General features: G+C 48.3%; 1 protein-coding gene across 14 annotated transcripts in view; it reads right to left on the bottom strand.

The window, feature by feature from the left end:
* LOC121868118 (microtubule-associated serine/threonine-protein kinase 3-like) overlaps nt 1-17,639 on the bottom strand; it is an 87,583-nt gene that overhangs the window by 46,567 nt on the left and 23,377 nt on the right. For 7 of the 14 annotated variants that reach the window (XM_042368400.1, XM_042368406.1, XM_042368401.1 and 4 more), the window contains exons 1-2: nt 5,214-5,663; nt 2,139-2,247 (exon numbers count right to left, since the gene is read on the bottom strand). In XM_042368400.1, the coding sequence (XP_042224334.1) occupies nt 2,139-2,247; nt 5,214-5,621 (517 nt within the window). In that variant the 5' untranslated portion in view covers nt 5,622-5,663. Of the gene's footprint in view, nt 1-2,138; nt 2,248-5,213; nt 5,666-6,860; nt 7,116-17,639 lie in introns of those variants that run through there. The other 7 variants (XM_042368402.1, XM_042368404.1, XM_042368414.1 and 4 more) reach the window with 4 other exon arrangements.

The raw sequence follows: 17,639 nt of genomic DNA, 5'->3' as shown, positions 1-17,639 counted from the left end.
AGTGGGTACTGTACTACAATATAGGCATACTAAGAGGGTACTGTACTACAATATAGGCATACTAAGTGGGTACTGTACTACAATATGGGCATACTAAGTGGGTACTGTACTACAATATAGGCATACTAAGAGGGTACTGTACTACAATATGGGCATACTAAGTGGGTACTGACTACAATATGGGCATACTAAGTGGGTACTGTACTACAAAAGGTACTCTGGGCTATTTCACAAGTACAGTATTATTCTACGTCAATCATATGAGACGACCAGTACTGTATGTAACTCCGACTTAAGTACTATAGTGTAAATCAACTAAAAACACATTTCAGATTATTTGAGATTAAAAACAACGTTTGGTTAACATTCATTATATTTACCTACTCCAACATTCACCACCTCCACCAACATTAATAACAACATTCACCACCACCACCAACATTTACAATTACAGAAACAAAACATTACATAAATAAAATCATAATTGATTAAGGGAAACGATAATTACACTGTACTGTACACTAATGAGTGACGCCATATATAAAGGTGGGGGTTGCTATTGGCAATAACCATCCCTTCTATAATGGGGAGGGGAGGGAATGGGGAGGGGAGGGAATGGGGGCGAGGCTAAATTGGCCCATTTGTCCCCCTTCTCTATGGTAATCAACATGGGATTACCAAAACCACCTCAATCACTATCACCATCACCACCACTATCATCTACAATTCTACATCATCATCACCCTCATCACTATCATCTACATCTACACCATCACTATCACCAACACCATCATCACTATCATCTACACCATCATCACTATCATCTACACCATCATCACTATCATCTACACCATCATCACTATCATCTACACCATCATTACTATCACCAACACCATCATCACTATCATATACACCACCACTATCACCAACACCATCATCAATATCATCTACACCATCATCACTATCATCTACACCATCATCACTATCATCTACACCATCATCACTATACACCATCACATCATCACTATCATATACACCATCATCACTATCATACACCATCATCACTCCTCCATCAACCACGCCATCTATTGTCACTACCTACCCACCACCACGAGCAACGCCATCTAGGGATGAGACACGAGTATGACTCGTCTTAGTTACCACTCCGAGGTTTCCCTTCTCCATATCCTGGGTTGCGTCACCTCCTCAGTCTTCTTTGTCAGCTCCAATTCGAGGAGAGGGACTTGGCTCTGGGAAGTGACCACAGGATCATCTATCCTCTAAACCTACGTGCAGTGACTACCTACCGTCTTCTACAATACTCAGCCTTACTCGTCAGCCATCTCAGCTCCTCACTTAAGTACATGTATCTTGTATTACCTCCCCCACGTCCACTTGCTTCAAAATTGTTTATGTTGTATTAATATGTATATACTGTTAATGTTTAGGTTAAGTTTGGTTAAGGGTAATTTATAAGCTGAATATTTTGTTAAGGGATTTATGGTACTCTATTATATACAACGAAAACTCGCATCCTTTGTCTACCCTTTTATAGTCCGATTGTCTTTGTTTTTTTTTTTTTTGTTGTTACCTGTTGGGATCTGGGTAGACATAACTATATTCTAAATCCCCAACTCAGAACAAATATCCAAGATTGCAGGTTCGTCCTGTACACATTTGTTCTGGTTGGGGATTTAGAATATAGTTATCATCTACAGATCCCCAACTCAACAACATCATCACCATCATCACTATCATCTAGAGTTTTAGTGAAAGAAGAAAACTACATCAAGGAGACAGAAATAATCCTACAATAAAAACTTTGTAAATATATATAACACCTGTACACAGAACTGAGTAAGGTAAGGGAAGGTAAGGTAAGGTAAGGGAAGGTAAGGTGAGGTGAGGTAAGGTAAGGTGAGGTTAGGTTAGGTAAGGTTAGGTTGAAATTTGATTGAGACGGGAGTGAGAAGGAGTTATGCTTACTGAGAGGGAGGTGAGAGGGAGTTATGGTGACTGAGAGGGACTTAAACAGACTGAGACGAGAAGCAAAAGGGACTTAAAACATTGAGAGTAAAATGAGAGGTACATACAAACAGAGAGAGGGAGAGAGAGAGAGGAGAGTGGGAAGTACTTACTCTGACTAAGAGGGGAATGGCATCGCGGCAGTGTAGGGGACGTGGTGGCTATGAAACTTTTCCTCTGGCCAGGGACACGGTTGCCTCGCCGGACAAGACTCAACTCCTTCTGCAAAATGAACCAAAAAAAAAACCCATATTACATCGCGTGTCTCATATTTATAATGCAAATAAAAAATCCGACCATTATTTATAAGAATAGTCTTTTAATTAATGTAATATATATCTGGTAACTGATACATGTATTTACAATCTATTAAAGGATACTCTCACATTTAATAATTATACATACTGGTAAAATGTTGCCAAAGAAAATGGTCACTGATGCCGTCAAAGAAAATTTTAGTCGGATAAATAATATACTCGTAGGTAAATAAATAAAACATATTTAGTCTTAAGTGCATTTCTTCAGTGCACAATATTTCCAGTGTGGTGTCATCCACCCACGACCACGCACAGACAAGAGGCAGATACTGTATACCTGATAGCTGTCTCTATGATCATTAAACCTTTCCCTGACAGTCGTGTATGTGTGTGTGTAAACCAGGAACTCGAAACCTGACACCTGAACGAGGTAGTTGTCTGTGGTACCATTGACACTAATAGGAGACTACTGGCACCATTAAGGGACCATTGGCACTATCATGAGACCACCGGCATTCTCATCCAGTGTTGGGCAGGTGCGTCATGGGTGGACGTGGTCAGGAATCACCTTCAACTGTCAGTAGCCGCCCCCAGGCAGCCCCAAACACCATGACCACGTCCTTCCTCTACGCTAGTCTCAACTTCCGGTGGCCGTGGTACTGTCGCGCGCTCTCTCACACACACACATTGTCTTTCCTCCCTCTCTCTCACTTTCCTCTCTCTCTTTTCTCCTCTAACTCTTCCCCCCTTCTCTCTCACCCCCCCTCCCCTTCACCCCCTCTTTCAATGACCAGGGCTAAAGCGTGGGAGACTCCGCTTAACCACACACCTGTGAAGGCCTTTAGTGTTTGAGGGGGTGAGGTCATTACGGCTCAGCATGCTTATTACTACCACTACTAACCTACCCAACCTACCTATACTTAACCTAACCTACCCAACCTACCTATCTAACCTACCTACCTACCTACTTACCTTACCTTACCTAACCAACCTACCTACCTACCTACCCTACCACTCGTTCAGGTGATCGTGTACTTGTGTGGTGGTTGTGGTACTGGTGGTTGTGTGGTGATTGTGGTACAGGGGAGAGGGGTGGGTGTTAGAAGATGTTTATCATGTCTCGTGAATAAAGATAATGTTAACTGGAGGAGATGGTTGAGATAATGACGTTCTTGATTGATTGATGCGATGGAGTGTTGGAGATACAAGGCAGATCCCCTTCCGTGTGTGAGCGAGAATGTGGTGTACGTGTAGGAAGCGAGGAGAGTCGTCCAGCCTTCACCATCACAGCACCACTTTCATGATGGGGTTTTTAAGCACTGTGAGACAATCCCCTCAGGCTGTGGGATTGAGGGGGGGGGGGGCTGTGGGGGTGAGGGGGCTGTCGATAGAGGGTCTGGCAACTCCTCCCCAACACACACACACACACACTAAAAAAACACCTCCATTGTATACACTACACAAGGTCAGGGAAGAGACTGTTTTTAATAGATCATAAAAACACTCTTCTGAATTCCTGTCAACACCACACACCATCAACACCACACACCATCAACACCACAGGAACACACAGACCCAATAGCTCTCACTCGATTGTGTATTAGTAAAACACTCATCTCGCCTCTCGACGTCTAAGGCCAGAATGCAATCAACAAAAACTATTTCAGAATTATAAGGCGGGTGAGGCCTAACTTCCTCTACGTCCATCATACAACTTTCACACCAGACTCATTCACTATCTCTGCCCCCTACAGCTGCCTTACTCACCCCTGTAGAACCTTAAAGAGAAGTTCTGTAGTGGATGTACTGTATTAGGTGAGCTGGCAACATAAGATTAAATAGCCAAGTGAGGGAGCTGATAACACTAACACACACACACACACACACACACACACACACACACACACACACACACACACCTATCTCTGTGTCACCACTGCATTGGCCTAACACCAGCAGCCATTTCCCAACCATTCACACAACGCAGTCATTCATATTCCTCCTCGCGGCCTTGAGATATTTGCTGTGAACTTTTCCCCTAATCACCACACAGACAAGAGTTTCCCCTTCCGCCTGTCACCGTGCGCCAACACCTCCCTCGTTCACTCACCACATTAGAGGATGTTTACAATCTGGTTAATAATGACCTCAAGATCTGTGGTAATAATGTTGACGTGCAGGCCACTAGTGACGCCATTATCACCTACCAGGGTACTGTGGAGAGATGGCGACATCCATTGTGACGTCATGGCGGTACCTGGGATCATCATACCACTGTCTAGGGCCCTTCCTCCTCTCTTTTCCTCTCCCTCTCTTCCCCACTCTCTCACTCGCCCACTCTTTCTCTCTAACAGCCCCCATAATGCTCTCTCTCTCTCTCTCTCTGGTACGTTCTCACATCTCCAGACAGGGGGGGTGGTGGACGGTGAGGTGTGTGGCAGGTGAGGCGAGTCACTATGGTCACTTGGGTCTCCAGTCCTGATGGTCACCAATCTTAATGGAAGCCAACAGTAATGGGTAAGTCAGGTTAGTCCGGGGTCTATTATGACTTGACCTATACCCGCTGTGATAACCCAGCCGTGTAGACCCGATCCTTCCCATCACCTCTTATTAGGGACAATATTATAGGGAACTTCCCCCATTACACCTAATTAACCCACAGGCTGCCGCGTCTGAGGTAGTGGGCTCCTGTGGTGATGACTTATGGTGCAAGACCTGAGGATGACGATGACGACGGGGGTCCAGTGCTGCAGACAACCGTGAGGAGGTGGGCGTCAACAACTGTGAGGGTGCAGTAGTGGAAAAGAAAGCAGTGAGTGTGGTGCTGGTGAGTGCGACAAGTGTGAAATAAAGTGCGTCATGCAAGTGTGTGCAGGTGTGGCGGCAGCGGCTGGTGAGGCGCCTCCAGCTGCTGGCTGAGGGTGGGTGTACCTTGAAGTGCATTAAGGAGGTGACGGGTAGGGGGAGGTGTAGCGCCGCACGGGAGGCCGCCTGTCGTAGCGTGGAGTCGGATACTGAGCGAGACATGCCGCGGCCGCCCACGCCCGTCACTAGCGACTCTGCGTCAGGGGCACGGGGGGGCCGAAGGGGCGGGAGCTGATCGTCGGCCTCCCCCGTCACCCCCGCCGCCTCGCCCGGCACTGACCCTGACCTCACCAAGGGCGAGGGCCCATGCGGCAGTGTGGGCGTATGGGCGGCCATAGGCGTGGCGGGGGTGGAGCTGGCGTGCTGCTGGTGGTGGTGGTAGTGGTGCCAGGTGCCCCCCATGCAGTAGGCGCGAATGGGCGGAGGTCCCAGCACTGGGGTGGGTGCCGGGGAGGGCCGGCCGCCCACCACCATCACCGTAAGGGGGGCCGCCGCGCCATGAAGGGGGCCTGCAGAAGCCATACATTAGGGTGGGCAAGCTGAAGGCCACCCACACCCACGCTGCCGACACCAGTTCATAGTCCGCACGCTAACAAATGTCCAAGAGGCACAGACAATTACCTTAATACGGGCAGATGGTTACCTCGAGTGCCAGCCGTGTACTGACGCTAGACTGTGTGTGTGCAAACGGCTCCACACAAAAGCCAAGATGTGAAGTCTAAGTAAAACGCTTGTCAAGTCGTGCGTGAAGACCGTGGCATCACCCTCTACATAAAACACACACACACACACACACACACACACACACACACACACACACCTTACATAATAAATATCACTGTTTAAAGTTATGTCACAGCCCAAATACAAATGATCATTTCATCATCCGTAACAAAATATGCTAAGGTATTCATTAAAATCAAAGCACAACAAAGCTCCTGTACAAAACATCACCAACATTATTATCCAACAGTGTTTACATTGTTTCAATATTAAAAATCATTATTATCTTCAAAATATTCATAAACAACACTAAGTTCAGGGTTTAGGTACGAATATTCAGAAGTATTAATAGAAGTACAAGCTTACGTACAAGTACAGGTTTTCTCAAGTGCTAGTACAGGTTTAGGTTTAAGTACGGAGAAATACAAGTACAAGTAATGGTACAGTGTTAGGTGGATGTACAGTATTTTGAGCTGGTGGACGGTGTTGGGAGGCGGTGGGGGGAGGCTGCAGCTGGGTGAGCGGCGGCAGGGTAAAGGGCCAGCTGGCAGGAGGCAGGGGAAGGGGTGAGACCAGCCAGGACCCGCCGCCTAGGTTATGGCGACGCAGAAGTAGACCAACCACACCAAGATGGCCGGGCATGGTGGCGGGTCTGGGACACTACTCAAGGGTGCATAGGGAGGAAGGGATGGTTGAGAGAAGGGGTGGAAGGCAGGGAGAGAAGGATGGAAGGAGGACAGGGAACAACACCTACTACTGGGGAGACAATAACGACGCCACGACCTCTGTCTCACAGCGAGGACACTATACGACTACAGTGCGCGACGCATACACGGAGGATGCCAAGGCGGGGAGTGTGGGCGTGGGCGTGACTGGTTGAGGAGTAAGGGGCAGGTGGACGTGACTGGCGAGTGACAAGGGGAGAGGGGTGAGTGGGTGAGGGTGGACAGAGGGGTGAGGGTGGGCCTGGTATCTCGTGGTATGTCTTACCTTGTATCGCCCACATGTCTTTGGACGAAGCCTCACCCCCAATTCCAGGGTGCGGGTGATGGAGGACGGCACCACGGGCGTGAACACGTGGATCATGTCACAGATCACACACATGGTCACGGTCGCCTCACCAAACTCTCTACACGGCGGACACTTGGGCTACAGTACGTCGCCACTAATACACCATCGTTGCTTCCAGTCACCCCCTTAGTTTCCTGGTCATGGGCTGTAACACACGACACTTTTCACACTGTCTCTCTGTCCTTTTCCCAGGCTCCAAGATGCGGGTAATACTTCCTAGATCCAAGTTTAAATATTTCATCCGTGAGTGATAGTCTACTTACAAGACACAACATGGTATGGGCACAATGAGGTGTAGTAAAGGCAGGAGAGTTATCACACCGTAACGGGTAAGTGTGGTGAACAGACGGAAGTGAACTGTGATAAGGGGGACACGGGGAGATTTGCTTATCCCAGTTAACGATTCCACTATCGTGCTAATACTGGCAGTGATGTTTGTGTTTTAAGTTAGAATCATCCAATTCTGCCATTGTATATGAGATACTAGCCCGTAAGACACTTAAGTCTAGGACCCCAGTAGTTGATGAACCTATGGTTTCAGAGTCCCCAGCTTAGTGTTTATACATATGTTTGTAACATGGTTAGGCTTATGTATAGGATGTTTATCTGCGAGTTTAGTGTAGTCCTCGCGGAACTCGGATGGTAGGTGACCGAGCGATGTAATGCCCCGTTTCATAAACAGAAGAATTATATAGATGGGTTAATTACATTTGATTTATATACTGATTCATCCCCTGTAACTTTCCACCAGCTACGAGGTGACATGTTCAGTGCACGTGATAGGGTGTGCCCACGGGAAGCTGCGTCATACTATGCTGAGTTAAGGCATTTAGTAGCCGGCTCCCTGGCCACCTAAAGCGGGCAGTAGGTTGATATCCTTGACTAGAGGAAGAAGTTATTTGAGAGCCATCGTGGATGGTTCCGTCTTCCGTCGAGGGAGGACGACGTGCCTATTCCGTTCTCCCTCGATGGGTCACTACTCATAGACTCTCCCTCAACGACTCATATAGGAAAGACGTCTTTAAGCAGGTCTATTTACATAGCCTCCGTCCTTCTCTTAACACTCATAGTTACAGTGATAAGTTACGGTTGATTTACACTTTGGAATTGTCTTAGTTGTTCCTGAATAAATGGATAAGACAACTTGGGTTTTGCTACTAAGGCCCAATAAAATATAAACGTTCCAGCCTAGTTAACTTCGACAGAACCTACAGTTAACGGGCGATGACAAGGAGAAAAATGACTGGTATGTGTGAGAGGCATGAGGGGGAAGCACACGATGGTCAGACGAAGGTACACTCACGCGCCATAGTTTCGACGCACCCTTTACCCCTACTCCTGACTAGATGGAAGTCGTAGCCTTGGCTTCATGCCGAACGTCCCCTCCCCCACCCATCGTTCAGTGGTGCAATGTGGTAGCTCGAAGCTTCGCTGGATTGTATGAATAACAGTTCATGATGTAATATTTGAGAGAATATATACACGATACAGGTTATTTTAGTGACTTCACAACACTATATTTATCATCACTATACTTAACATCACTATACAAGAGGGAGTGTTCGGTTTGCAGCCCTGACTACGACTTCCCTCGAGTCAGGAGTAGGGTGCATCGAAACTATGGCCCGTGAGTGTACCGAGCGTGTGTACGGTATATATAGTAATCATTCACAGGTGTGGAGTGTCGGGGGTGACAACGAAATTTCTCATGGTTCAAATTCCCTGCTGGATGGAAAACTTTGTGATGATAAATGAAGGAATTTAAAGAAGAAAAAAATGTTGCCAGATTTGCGTGTGAGAACAAGTGTGGTGGTGGTGGTGTACCGGTCTTGTTGAATGACCCACGCCCAGGGGCAACACAAGTCTCTACTCTCGTACCCTGGGCAGCAACACCCTCACCTCACCACTCCTCTCCTCCAGTGCCCCACCACCACAACACCCACTACCACCACTACACCCACTACCATCACTACACCCACCATCTGTTCCGATCAGCATCCTAGCACCAGTCCATTACCCACTATCCCTGGACGACCTTTCTCTACCTCATCCCACCAAGAGAACTCCAAAAGGTCAGAAAAACGACTCAAAGCTTCCACATCACCGCCATGATCTGTAACGCACCACCACACACCCAGCCAACCACCACCACCACACGACCAACCAACCACCACCACCACCACACACCCAACCAACCACAACCTACTGACGGTACACATAATCGATGAGTTCACTTTTGCTGTGACCTAAAACCTTTCAAAATTACCTTGTATAAAAAAAAAAAATCCGCGTTGGTCAATATTAACTTGTGCTTCTCAAGGTAGAGTAAATATGGATATGCCTCACTTAACAAAACACACACACACGGCTACTAGGAGTATCCCTCGATCTAACTCAGCCACGTCGCCAAATGGGATAATCTTTAATCTGAGTTTAAATGATGGACGTGTGAAGGTGAGGGAGGGGAGGGAGGAAGAGAGGGAGGTGAGGTGAGGGATTTTGAGGGAGAGGTGTGAGGGATTTTGTGGGGAGAGAGGCGAGGGATTTTGAGGGAGAGAGGTGAGGAAGGGTAAGGGAGAGGCAGGTGAGGGAGTGAAGGAATGGTGAATGCTTTATTCCATATACTACTACTACCACCACCACCATTACATTTAGCTACCACTACCTACCACCACCACTTAACCCACTACCTACCACCACCACTTGACCCACTAGCCACCACTACCACTTGACCCACTAGCCACCACCACCACTTGACCCACTAGCCACCACCACCACTTGACCCACTAGCCACCACTGCCACTTGACCCACTACCTACCACCACCACTTGACCCACTAGCCACCACTACCACTTGACCCACTAGCCACCACTACCACTATGCCGAATCACTGGATAAAGGCGCACCTCCAACATCCACCTTCCGAGAGTTTACACGCACCATTAGGCCTGAGTATGGCGGACAGACCTTGATGGCGCCTCTAATACCCAACAACCCCCCAACCTCATGCCCATTCAAGGTCAGGCTAACGTCTTAATGGCCCTAAACATAAATTAGCCCCAAGATAATAACAACGTCGACTTGGTTACTTCACACCCCCTTCCGCGCTCTGTTTCATGGCCGATGTGGTTTTTTTAATTCCAGTTTCAAAAAAAAAATAAAATAAAAATGTTCCACTTATTTTTTCCCCCAAGGATTAGTTAAGTGAGTTTTTTGATCAAGTTTCTGGCCATTGTCTTCGGTCATTCAGTCAGTCTACCACACAAGCTACCACTAGACTAACATCATCATGAACACAAGGTCTCCCAACACCACCACCACCACCACCCTCCCCCCTCATTGACCCTAATTCCAGGTTATGTTTTAGGTGGACTTCCTCTTGCCGTGTAACACAACGAGCGACACGGGCACCCCACCCTATATACGATCACTTCCTCCCTGTGTTTTATAACTCTACACACACACACATCCCAACGCTCCCATAACTGCACCACTACACACCACTACCACGTTTATACACACAAGTTTGAACGCATACATAAACTGTACCCCCCCCCCTTCCCCCTCCCGTCCATTACTCTGCCCTTCCACATGGTTGAGGGAAGGGAAGGGGAAAATTCTCACTAATATGGCCACCGCCTAACTTTCAGTAGCGATAATTTATACAAGCACCAATACCCCCGCTACATGCAACACGTTAGAACGCCTCTCTTACCCACAGCTAACACTGCCTTCACACACAACACAACACACACACACACACAACGAGGTATCTAGAATGCGGAGACTTCCTTAATTATTGGCGACACAACAAGAAGTTCAAGGTATTATCTAAGTGTGGCAGTGTGACGCTCTGACGTCTGGGGGAGAGAGGTGAATGGGGTCGAGAGTCAAGGGGGGGAAGGGAGAGGGAGGCGAACATCACCAGGCGAGGACTATTGAAGCACACAGATACCAAGAGCTGTGAGTGACGGGGCAACATCCACTCATCCATAAACACTCACTCTGTCACTCACTATAACACAAAGTCTCTATATAGTGAAACACACACACACACACGCACACGCACACGCACTCACTCTCTCTCTCTCTCTCTCTCTCTCTCCATTATATTCCGTTAGATGAGGGGTTTCACATTTCATGAACCCTCGATATAACGGAAGCTCCTCGTCATATAGTCCGTTAAACAGAGGTTCCAGTGTATACCCATTACTGTAAACCACCGCTGCATGAGGTAATTCTTAACACCAAACACTGACTGACTCATTTCCTAACGTCCATCTGACTATTGTACGCAGCGACCCAAAATAGCCACTGACGAACCTAATATTAACAAGATTATTTGGGCAGCCGTGACAAGCCCCCTGCACGCTGCACATGTTTACGTCCGGCCCATCAGAGGCGGTGAATGAACGAACAGTAAAGTACACGTGGGTCTTAACTAACTCGTGGATATGGTGCCATTCGGATATTTACAGGAAACTACGGCCTATTTACAGGGAACTTCGGCCCACTTACAGGAAACTACGGCCTATTTACAGGAAACTACGGCCTATTTACAGGAAACTACGGCCTATTTACAGGAAACTACGGCCTATTTACAGGAAACTACGGCCTATTTACAGGAAACTACGGCCTATTTACAGGAAACTTCGGCCTATTTACAGGAAACTTCGGCCTATTTACAGGAAACTTCGGCCTATTTACAGGAAACTTCGGCCTATTTACAGGAAACTTCGGCCTATTTACAGGAAACTTCGGCCTATTTACAGGAAACTTCGGCCTATTTACAGGAAACTACGGCCTATTTACACGAAACTACGGCCTATTTACACGAAACTACGGCTCTAGTAGTTGTTTGGTACTAATCACCCGCTACTCATGGCAAGTATACGAGTAAACACCATTTTTTAAAACTCTTGTATCACACCAAGTTAACACATATGTCCCACACACCCGTGAAGTGAGTGAGTTAGCCAAGAGATTTCTGTCCGGTCAACAGTCGAGTGAACACTGAAGGACTGTACATCATGGTGTTATCCTTATACCTGAGTACCTGTTGATTAATCCCCCCACAGGTATAAACTTCACCATCGTTACAGGTACATATTTTAATATCTCTACAATTAGGATTTTATTAAGAGAAATTGGCTTTTTTTTTTTCTAGAAAGTGTTGAGGGAAAGTTTACATTACAGAAATAACCAGGTAGATAGTCTGCTTTCCCTCCCGTTACAGGTGTACCGGATAACTACATGGTCACACACACACACACACACACACTACCACTTAGATGCGTGCAACATTGAGCTGGTGTGTAGGCACGTCATCACGCTCACTGATATTCCACTAATTCATTAATTACTCTTCCCGAGAACACACCTTGTTTCACCTGCCGTCTCGTCCCGCGCCTCTACATTTGATTACCTGTCTACCTAATAATACCTAGTTACCTGTCTAATGCTGTCTAGAATTACCTGTATAGTACTGACAAGAGTTGTTATTTAATACCGACTAGTTACCTGTCTATAAGAGAACTACCTGTTTAATACTAATTAATATTACCTGCCCAGTACAGCCATAACCTAATTAGGAGTTCACTCTCATCCATCATCGACCCTCTCCCTCCCACCCACACCACGCCACACCCACCACCTACACCACGCCCCACCTACCCACCACACCCCTCTCCCACCCACCACCTACACCACGCCCCACCCACCCACCACCCACACCACGCCCCACCCACCCACCACCCACACCACACCCCCTACACCACGCCCCACCTACCCACCACACCCCTCTCCCACCCACCACCTACACCACGCCCCACCCACCCACCACCCACACCACGCCCCACCCACCCACCACCCACACCACACCCCGCCCATTACCCACACCTCCTCTTCCTCCCTCCCAAGCAAGTCATTCAACCCCTCACACATTGCCCTCATGTTATACAGTGTGTGTGTGTGTGTGTGTGTGTGTGTGTGTGTGTGTGTGTGTGTGTGTGTGTGTGCAGGTAGCCACGTACACACGTCCCACCATGAACAAAACATTAGGAGTAGCACGAGAGGCACGCCCAGGTGACTCACTCAAGTAAAGAAAGAACAAAAAAACGAAAGAAAAAAGAAAGAAAAAAGAAAACGAAAAAAGAAAGAAAAGGAAAGAAAAGGAAAAAAAAAGAAAAATTAAAGAAAAAAGAAAAGAAAAATGAAAAAAGAAAAACGAAAGAAAGAAAAGAATGTATAGGGGGTGAAAGGGACAGAGGGCTCGGGGGAGACAATAAAAAGCATCAAGAAAGTTAAGAGGGCAATATTAAGTGAGGGCAGCAGGTGAACGGCACACGGCAGCAGCCTTCACGACCTGAGTCATTTAGTCTACACTTCACTATAGAGTTAATAACAATACTATTAACCTGTTATTATTTCTATGTTGTTCTTGAGAGAGAGAGAGAGAGAGAGAGAGAGAGAGAGAGAGAGAGAGCAAATCCTTCACTCAAATAAACCTTAGATATTACTCTTTCCACACACACACACACAGTCGGATGAGTATGCGTGGCTTGTGTGCGCGAGAGTACATGGTGAAAGAGGTGTGTGTGTGTGTGTGTGTGTGTGTGTGTGTGTGTGTGTGTGTACAATTTACAATCATTATTTGAGTGAGGGAGTTCTCTCTCTCTCTCTCCGTCAAGAAGCCAATGGTAATAATAATAATAATGTGATGTATTTAATTCAGGATGAAATATATGGAGATGAAAGCGTGAAGAAGCCTGTCACTGTGGGGAGGGGGAGGGAGTCAGTCACATGCAGGGGGGAGGGGTGATGAAAAGTTGGGGTAGGGGAGGAGGGTGACGGGGGAGGGTGAGTCAGTCAAGATAGCAGGGGGGAGGGGTGATGTGGGTGCCGGGGGGTGCAGGGGAGGGGGGAGGGGTGATTCATGGATGATGTGGTTTTGTCCCCTAGTATATATATGAGGAGGGGAAGGGGGGAAGGGGGTGGGGGGGCTAAAAATAAAAGTGATGACAGTAAGAAGATTGATGATGATGATAATAATAACAGAAATAACGACGTAATTAAAGCTAACTCACTATCCAAATCACCAATCACAAACCTCTTGTTCCACCTTAATACACCCCATGTTGTACTGCTTCCCTCCCTTATCATATTAATGTATATCAACACCACTGTAAAATATGTATATACTTATAATATAATTGTAAATAATAAATAAATAACTAAGTGATAACCATGGTAACATGTTATTACCACCAAGCTATGAGTACTATACTAAATGTTCCATAATACTTCCTTGAGATAAATGTACAGTATATATCAGGTGCAGCTCAGGCTCTCAACTGGCTCAGTCATGTTAATATTGTTATTATTATCCACTCTGTATCTGTGTTCTTATGGCTATATAAACTGTTTTAACATCAATAACAACATCACCATTTCACTGACTAACTAATCACCACTAAAAACCCAAACTAATTTAAAACGACATCTTATACCTACACCCTCACAACACCACCTACACCCTCGTAACACCACCTACACCCTCACAACACCACCTACACCCTCGTAACACCACCTACACCCTCACAACACCACCACACCCTCACAACACCACCCACACCCCTCACAACACCACCCACACCCTCACAACACCACCTACACCCTCGAACACCACCCACACCCTCGCAACACCACCCACACCCTCACAACACCACACCCACACCCCGTAACACCACCCACACCCCACCACCTACACCCTGCAACACCACCCACACCCTGCAACACCACCCACACCCTCACAACACCACCTACACCCTCACAACACCACCTACACCTCGTAACACCACCTACACCTCACAACACCACCCACCCTCACAACACCACCCACACCTCGCAACACCACCCACACCTCGTAACACCACCACACCCTCACACAACACCACCCACACCCTGCAACACCACCCACACCCTCGCAACACCACCCACACCCCCACACCACCACCCACACCCTCGTAACACCACCCACACCCCTCTACCACCCAACTGCAACACCACCCACACCCTGCAACACCACCCACACCCTGCAACACCACCCACCCCACACCACCCACACCCTCACACACCACCCACACCCCCCAACACCACCCACACCCACCACCACACCTACACCTCGCAACACCACCCACACCCCCGCAACACCACCCACACCCTCACAACACCACCCACACCTCACAACACCACCCACACCACCACCCACACCCCACACCACCACCTACACCCTCACACCACCACCCACCCACCACCCACACCCCGCACCACCACCCACACCCTCACAACACCACCCACACCCCACAACACCACCCACACCCTCGCAACACCACCCACAACCCCACACCACCACCCACACCCAACACCACCCACACCGCACCACCACCCACACCCCACAACACCACCTACACCCTCACCCAACACCACCTACACCCTCACAACACCACCCTACACCCTCCCAACACCACCTACACCCTCACAACACCACCTACACCTCGCAACACCACCTACACCCTCACAACACCACCTACACCCTCACAACACCCCACAAACTTGTAACTTTCCTTCCTGAGTGAGGCAACATGAGGTGTTCTCCTTGGTCTGGTATAAGGAACTCTCACTACTCCTCAGTCCCTCCCTGTGTGCCCAGAGGAGATGAAGTAACAGTAACAACACAACCTAGTACTCGGGCGACGCTGAAGGAGGCCAGGGTGATGCTGCTGGTGGTGGTGGTAGAGGTGAGTGTTAGTGGTGGGGTGGTAGTGAGTGGTAGTGAGGGTGGTAGTGATGGTGGTGGTGCTAGTGCTGCAGTATAGTAATAAAAGTCCCATGGGTTCCTCTCAGCTTCCCTCATTACCACCACACCACACACACCCCCTCCTCCCGCCGTCAGTCCCTCCACCCCAGCACACACCAACTCCCCTCCACACACACACACACACCAACACCCCTCACACACACACACACACACCAACACACACCTCCACACACAACACCTCACACACACACAACAACACCCCCCACACACACACACACCCCCACACACACCCCCCCACACACACACACACACCAACACCCCTCCCACACACACACTAAAAAATATATCTTAAAACATAACGGGCGAAAAAATCACCCCCCTCAAAAAAAAAAAATAATATGAAAGAAGAGAAAATATAGCAGTGATAAGATAAGCGGTGAGATGGCGGCTCTTTGTTTGGGGTGAAGTGGCTCACATCTTCCCACAAGAGTCGCCACAAAACACCAGTTGATAGAAAAAAAAATATTCCTTTATGATCCACAAAAAAGAGAAAGTGTGATAGAGAGCGCTAGTGGCCACGACCAGCCTGGCGAAGTCTCTTGTACTGTGTGTGCAGGTGGCCAGGTCTCCCCTCCCACAGGGTACACTAGCTGCAGGGGTGATTGGTCCTCATTCTGGCTCAAGCGAAGCCCAACAGCATATATGTAGCCATCAAATGTACACCCTCCCCCCACTAATCTTACAAGCTCTCCTTTACAACACGGGAGGACCTGTGGTAGTGTTACGTCACGGTGGCTGATGGGGTGTTTTGTGGTTGGGGGGGTGTGAAGTGGCTGAGCAACACCCCCTCACCAGGGATGCTGGGAGGTGGGGGGCAGGGAGGGGGTCTTGTGGCTGGCTGCGGCTTCTCTCCCCACAGATCAGTCATCCTAGAGGAGCGTTACTCACACAGCCCCCGCTAATAATCACCTGCCGTCACGCCACCTGCCGTCACGAAGGACACAAGAGTGGCCGCCATCAACCAGAGACCAGCGTAACGGTGCCGCCCGCACGCTGACTCACCTCGCAAAAACTCCTGTAGGGTCTCCCACTACCACGCTCCCCCGCCCACACCTGCTCACGCCCATCCATGACTGTAAACTGTTAGAGTGGATGGATGACGTAGCATCACTCAGCATATACAGTTCCTCAACACAGTCAACAGGTTAATTATCCTCTGCTTTAAGGCTTCTGACCCTTAATCCACCCCACACACAGGTGAAGCGGAGGTAACGATCATACAGACAGGTAAGTCATTAGACGGACAGGTAAATAAACGGATAGAAGAAATTGGTTGTTGCCAGGCCAGACCAGACCTCCCACCAGTGTTGTAAACTTCACAACACACTGGACGCGTTAGACTAAATATTACATACTAGTGTGTGTGTTGGTCACTTCTCGGCCCGTGAAGGAGGACCTTGAGCGCCTCAGCAACACACTGGTGGGAGGCAGCCTTGAGCATCTGATCCTTTCTCACCCCCACGACAAACCGTACACACACACACACACACACACACAGTATGCCATCCAACCCAACCATCCACTCTATCACCCAACCCAACCCACCAATACCCACCCTGCGTCTATTACTACCCACCTTGACAACATTACTACCCACCTTGACAACCACCCACAACCACAGCAGCAGTAGCCCGACGCCACCAGGACCAGGGGGAGGCAGCGGAACACACAGCAGCATCAAAACATGTAGGGGAGAGCAGCAGCAGCTGATATAGCTCGGTGGACGTGACCCAGGGAGACTTACCTTCCTCCCACAACACATTAACGTCACTATCTCACACTCACACCCCCACACACCTCTCTAACACCCCACACACCTC

This window comes from Homarus americanus, unplaced genomic scaffold, assembly GCF_018991925.1.
Source record: "Homarus americanus isolate GMGI-L3 unplaced genomic scaffold, GMGI_Hamer_2.0 scaffold47967, whole genome shotgun sequence".
In the NCBI taxonomy this organism is placed as follows: domain Eukaryota; kingdom Metazoa; phylum Arthropoda; class Malacostraca; order Decapoda; family Nephropidae; genus Homarus; species Homarus americanus.
The sequence above is the reverse complement of the archived record's forward strand: the minus strand, read 5'-3'. Positions and strand labels throughout refer to the sequence as shown.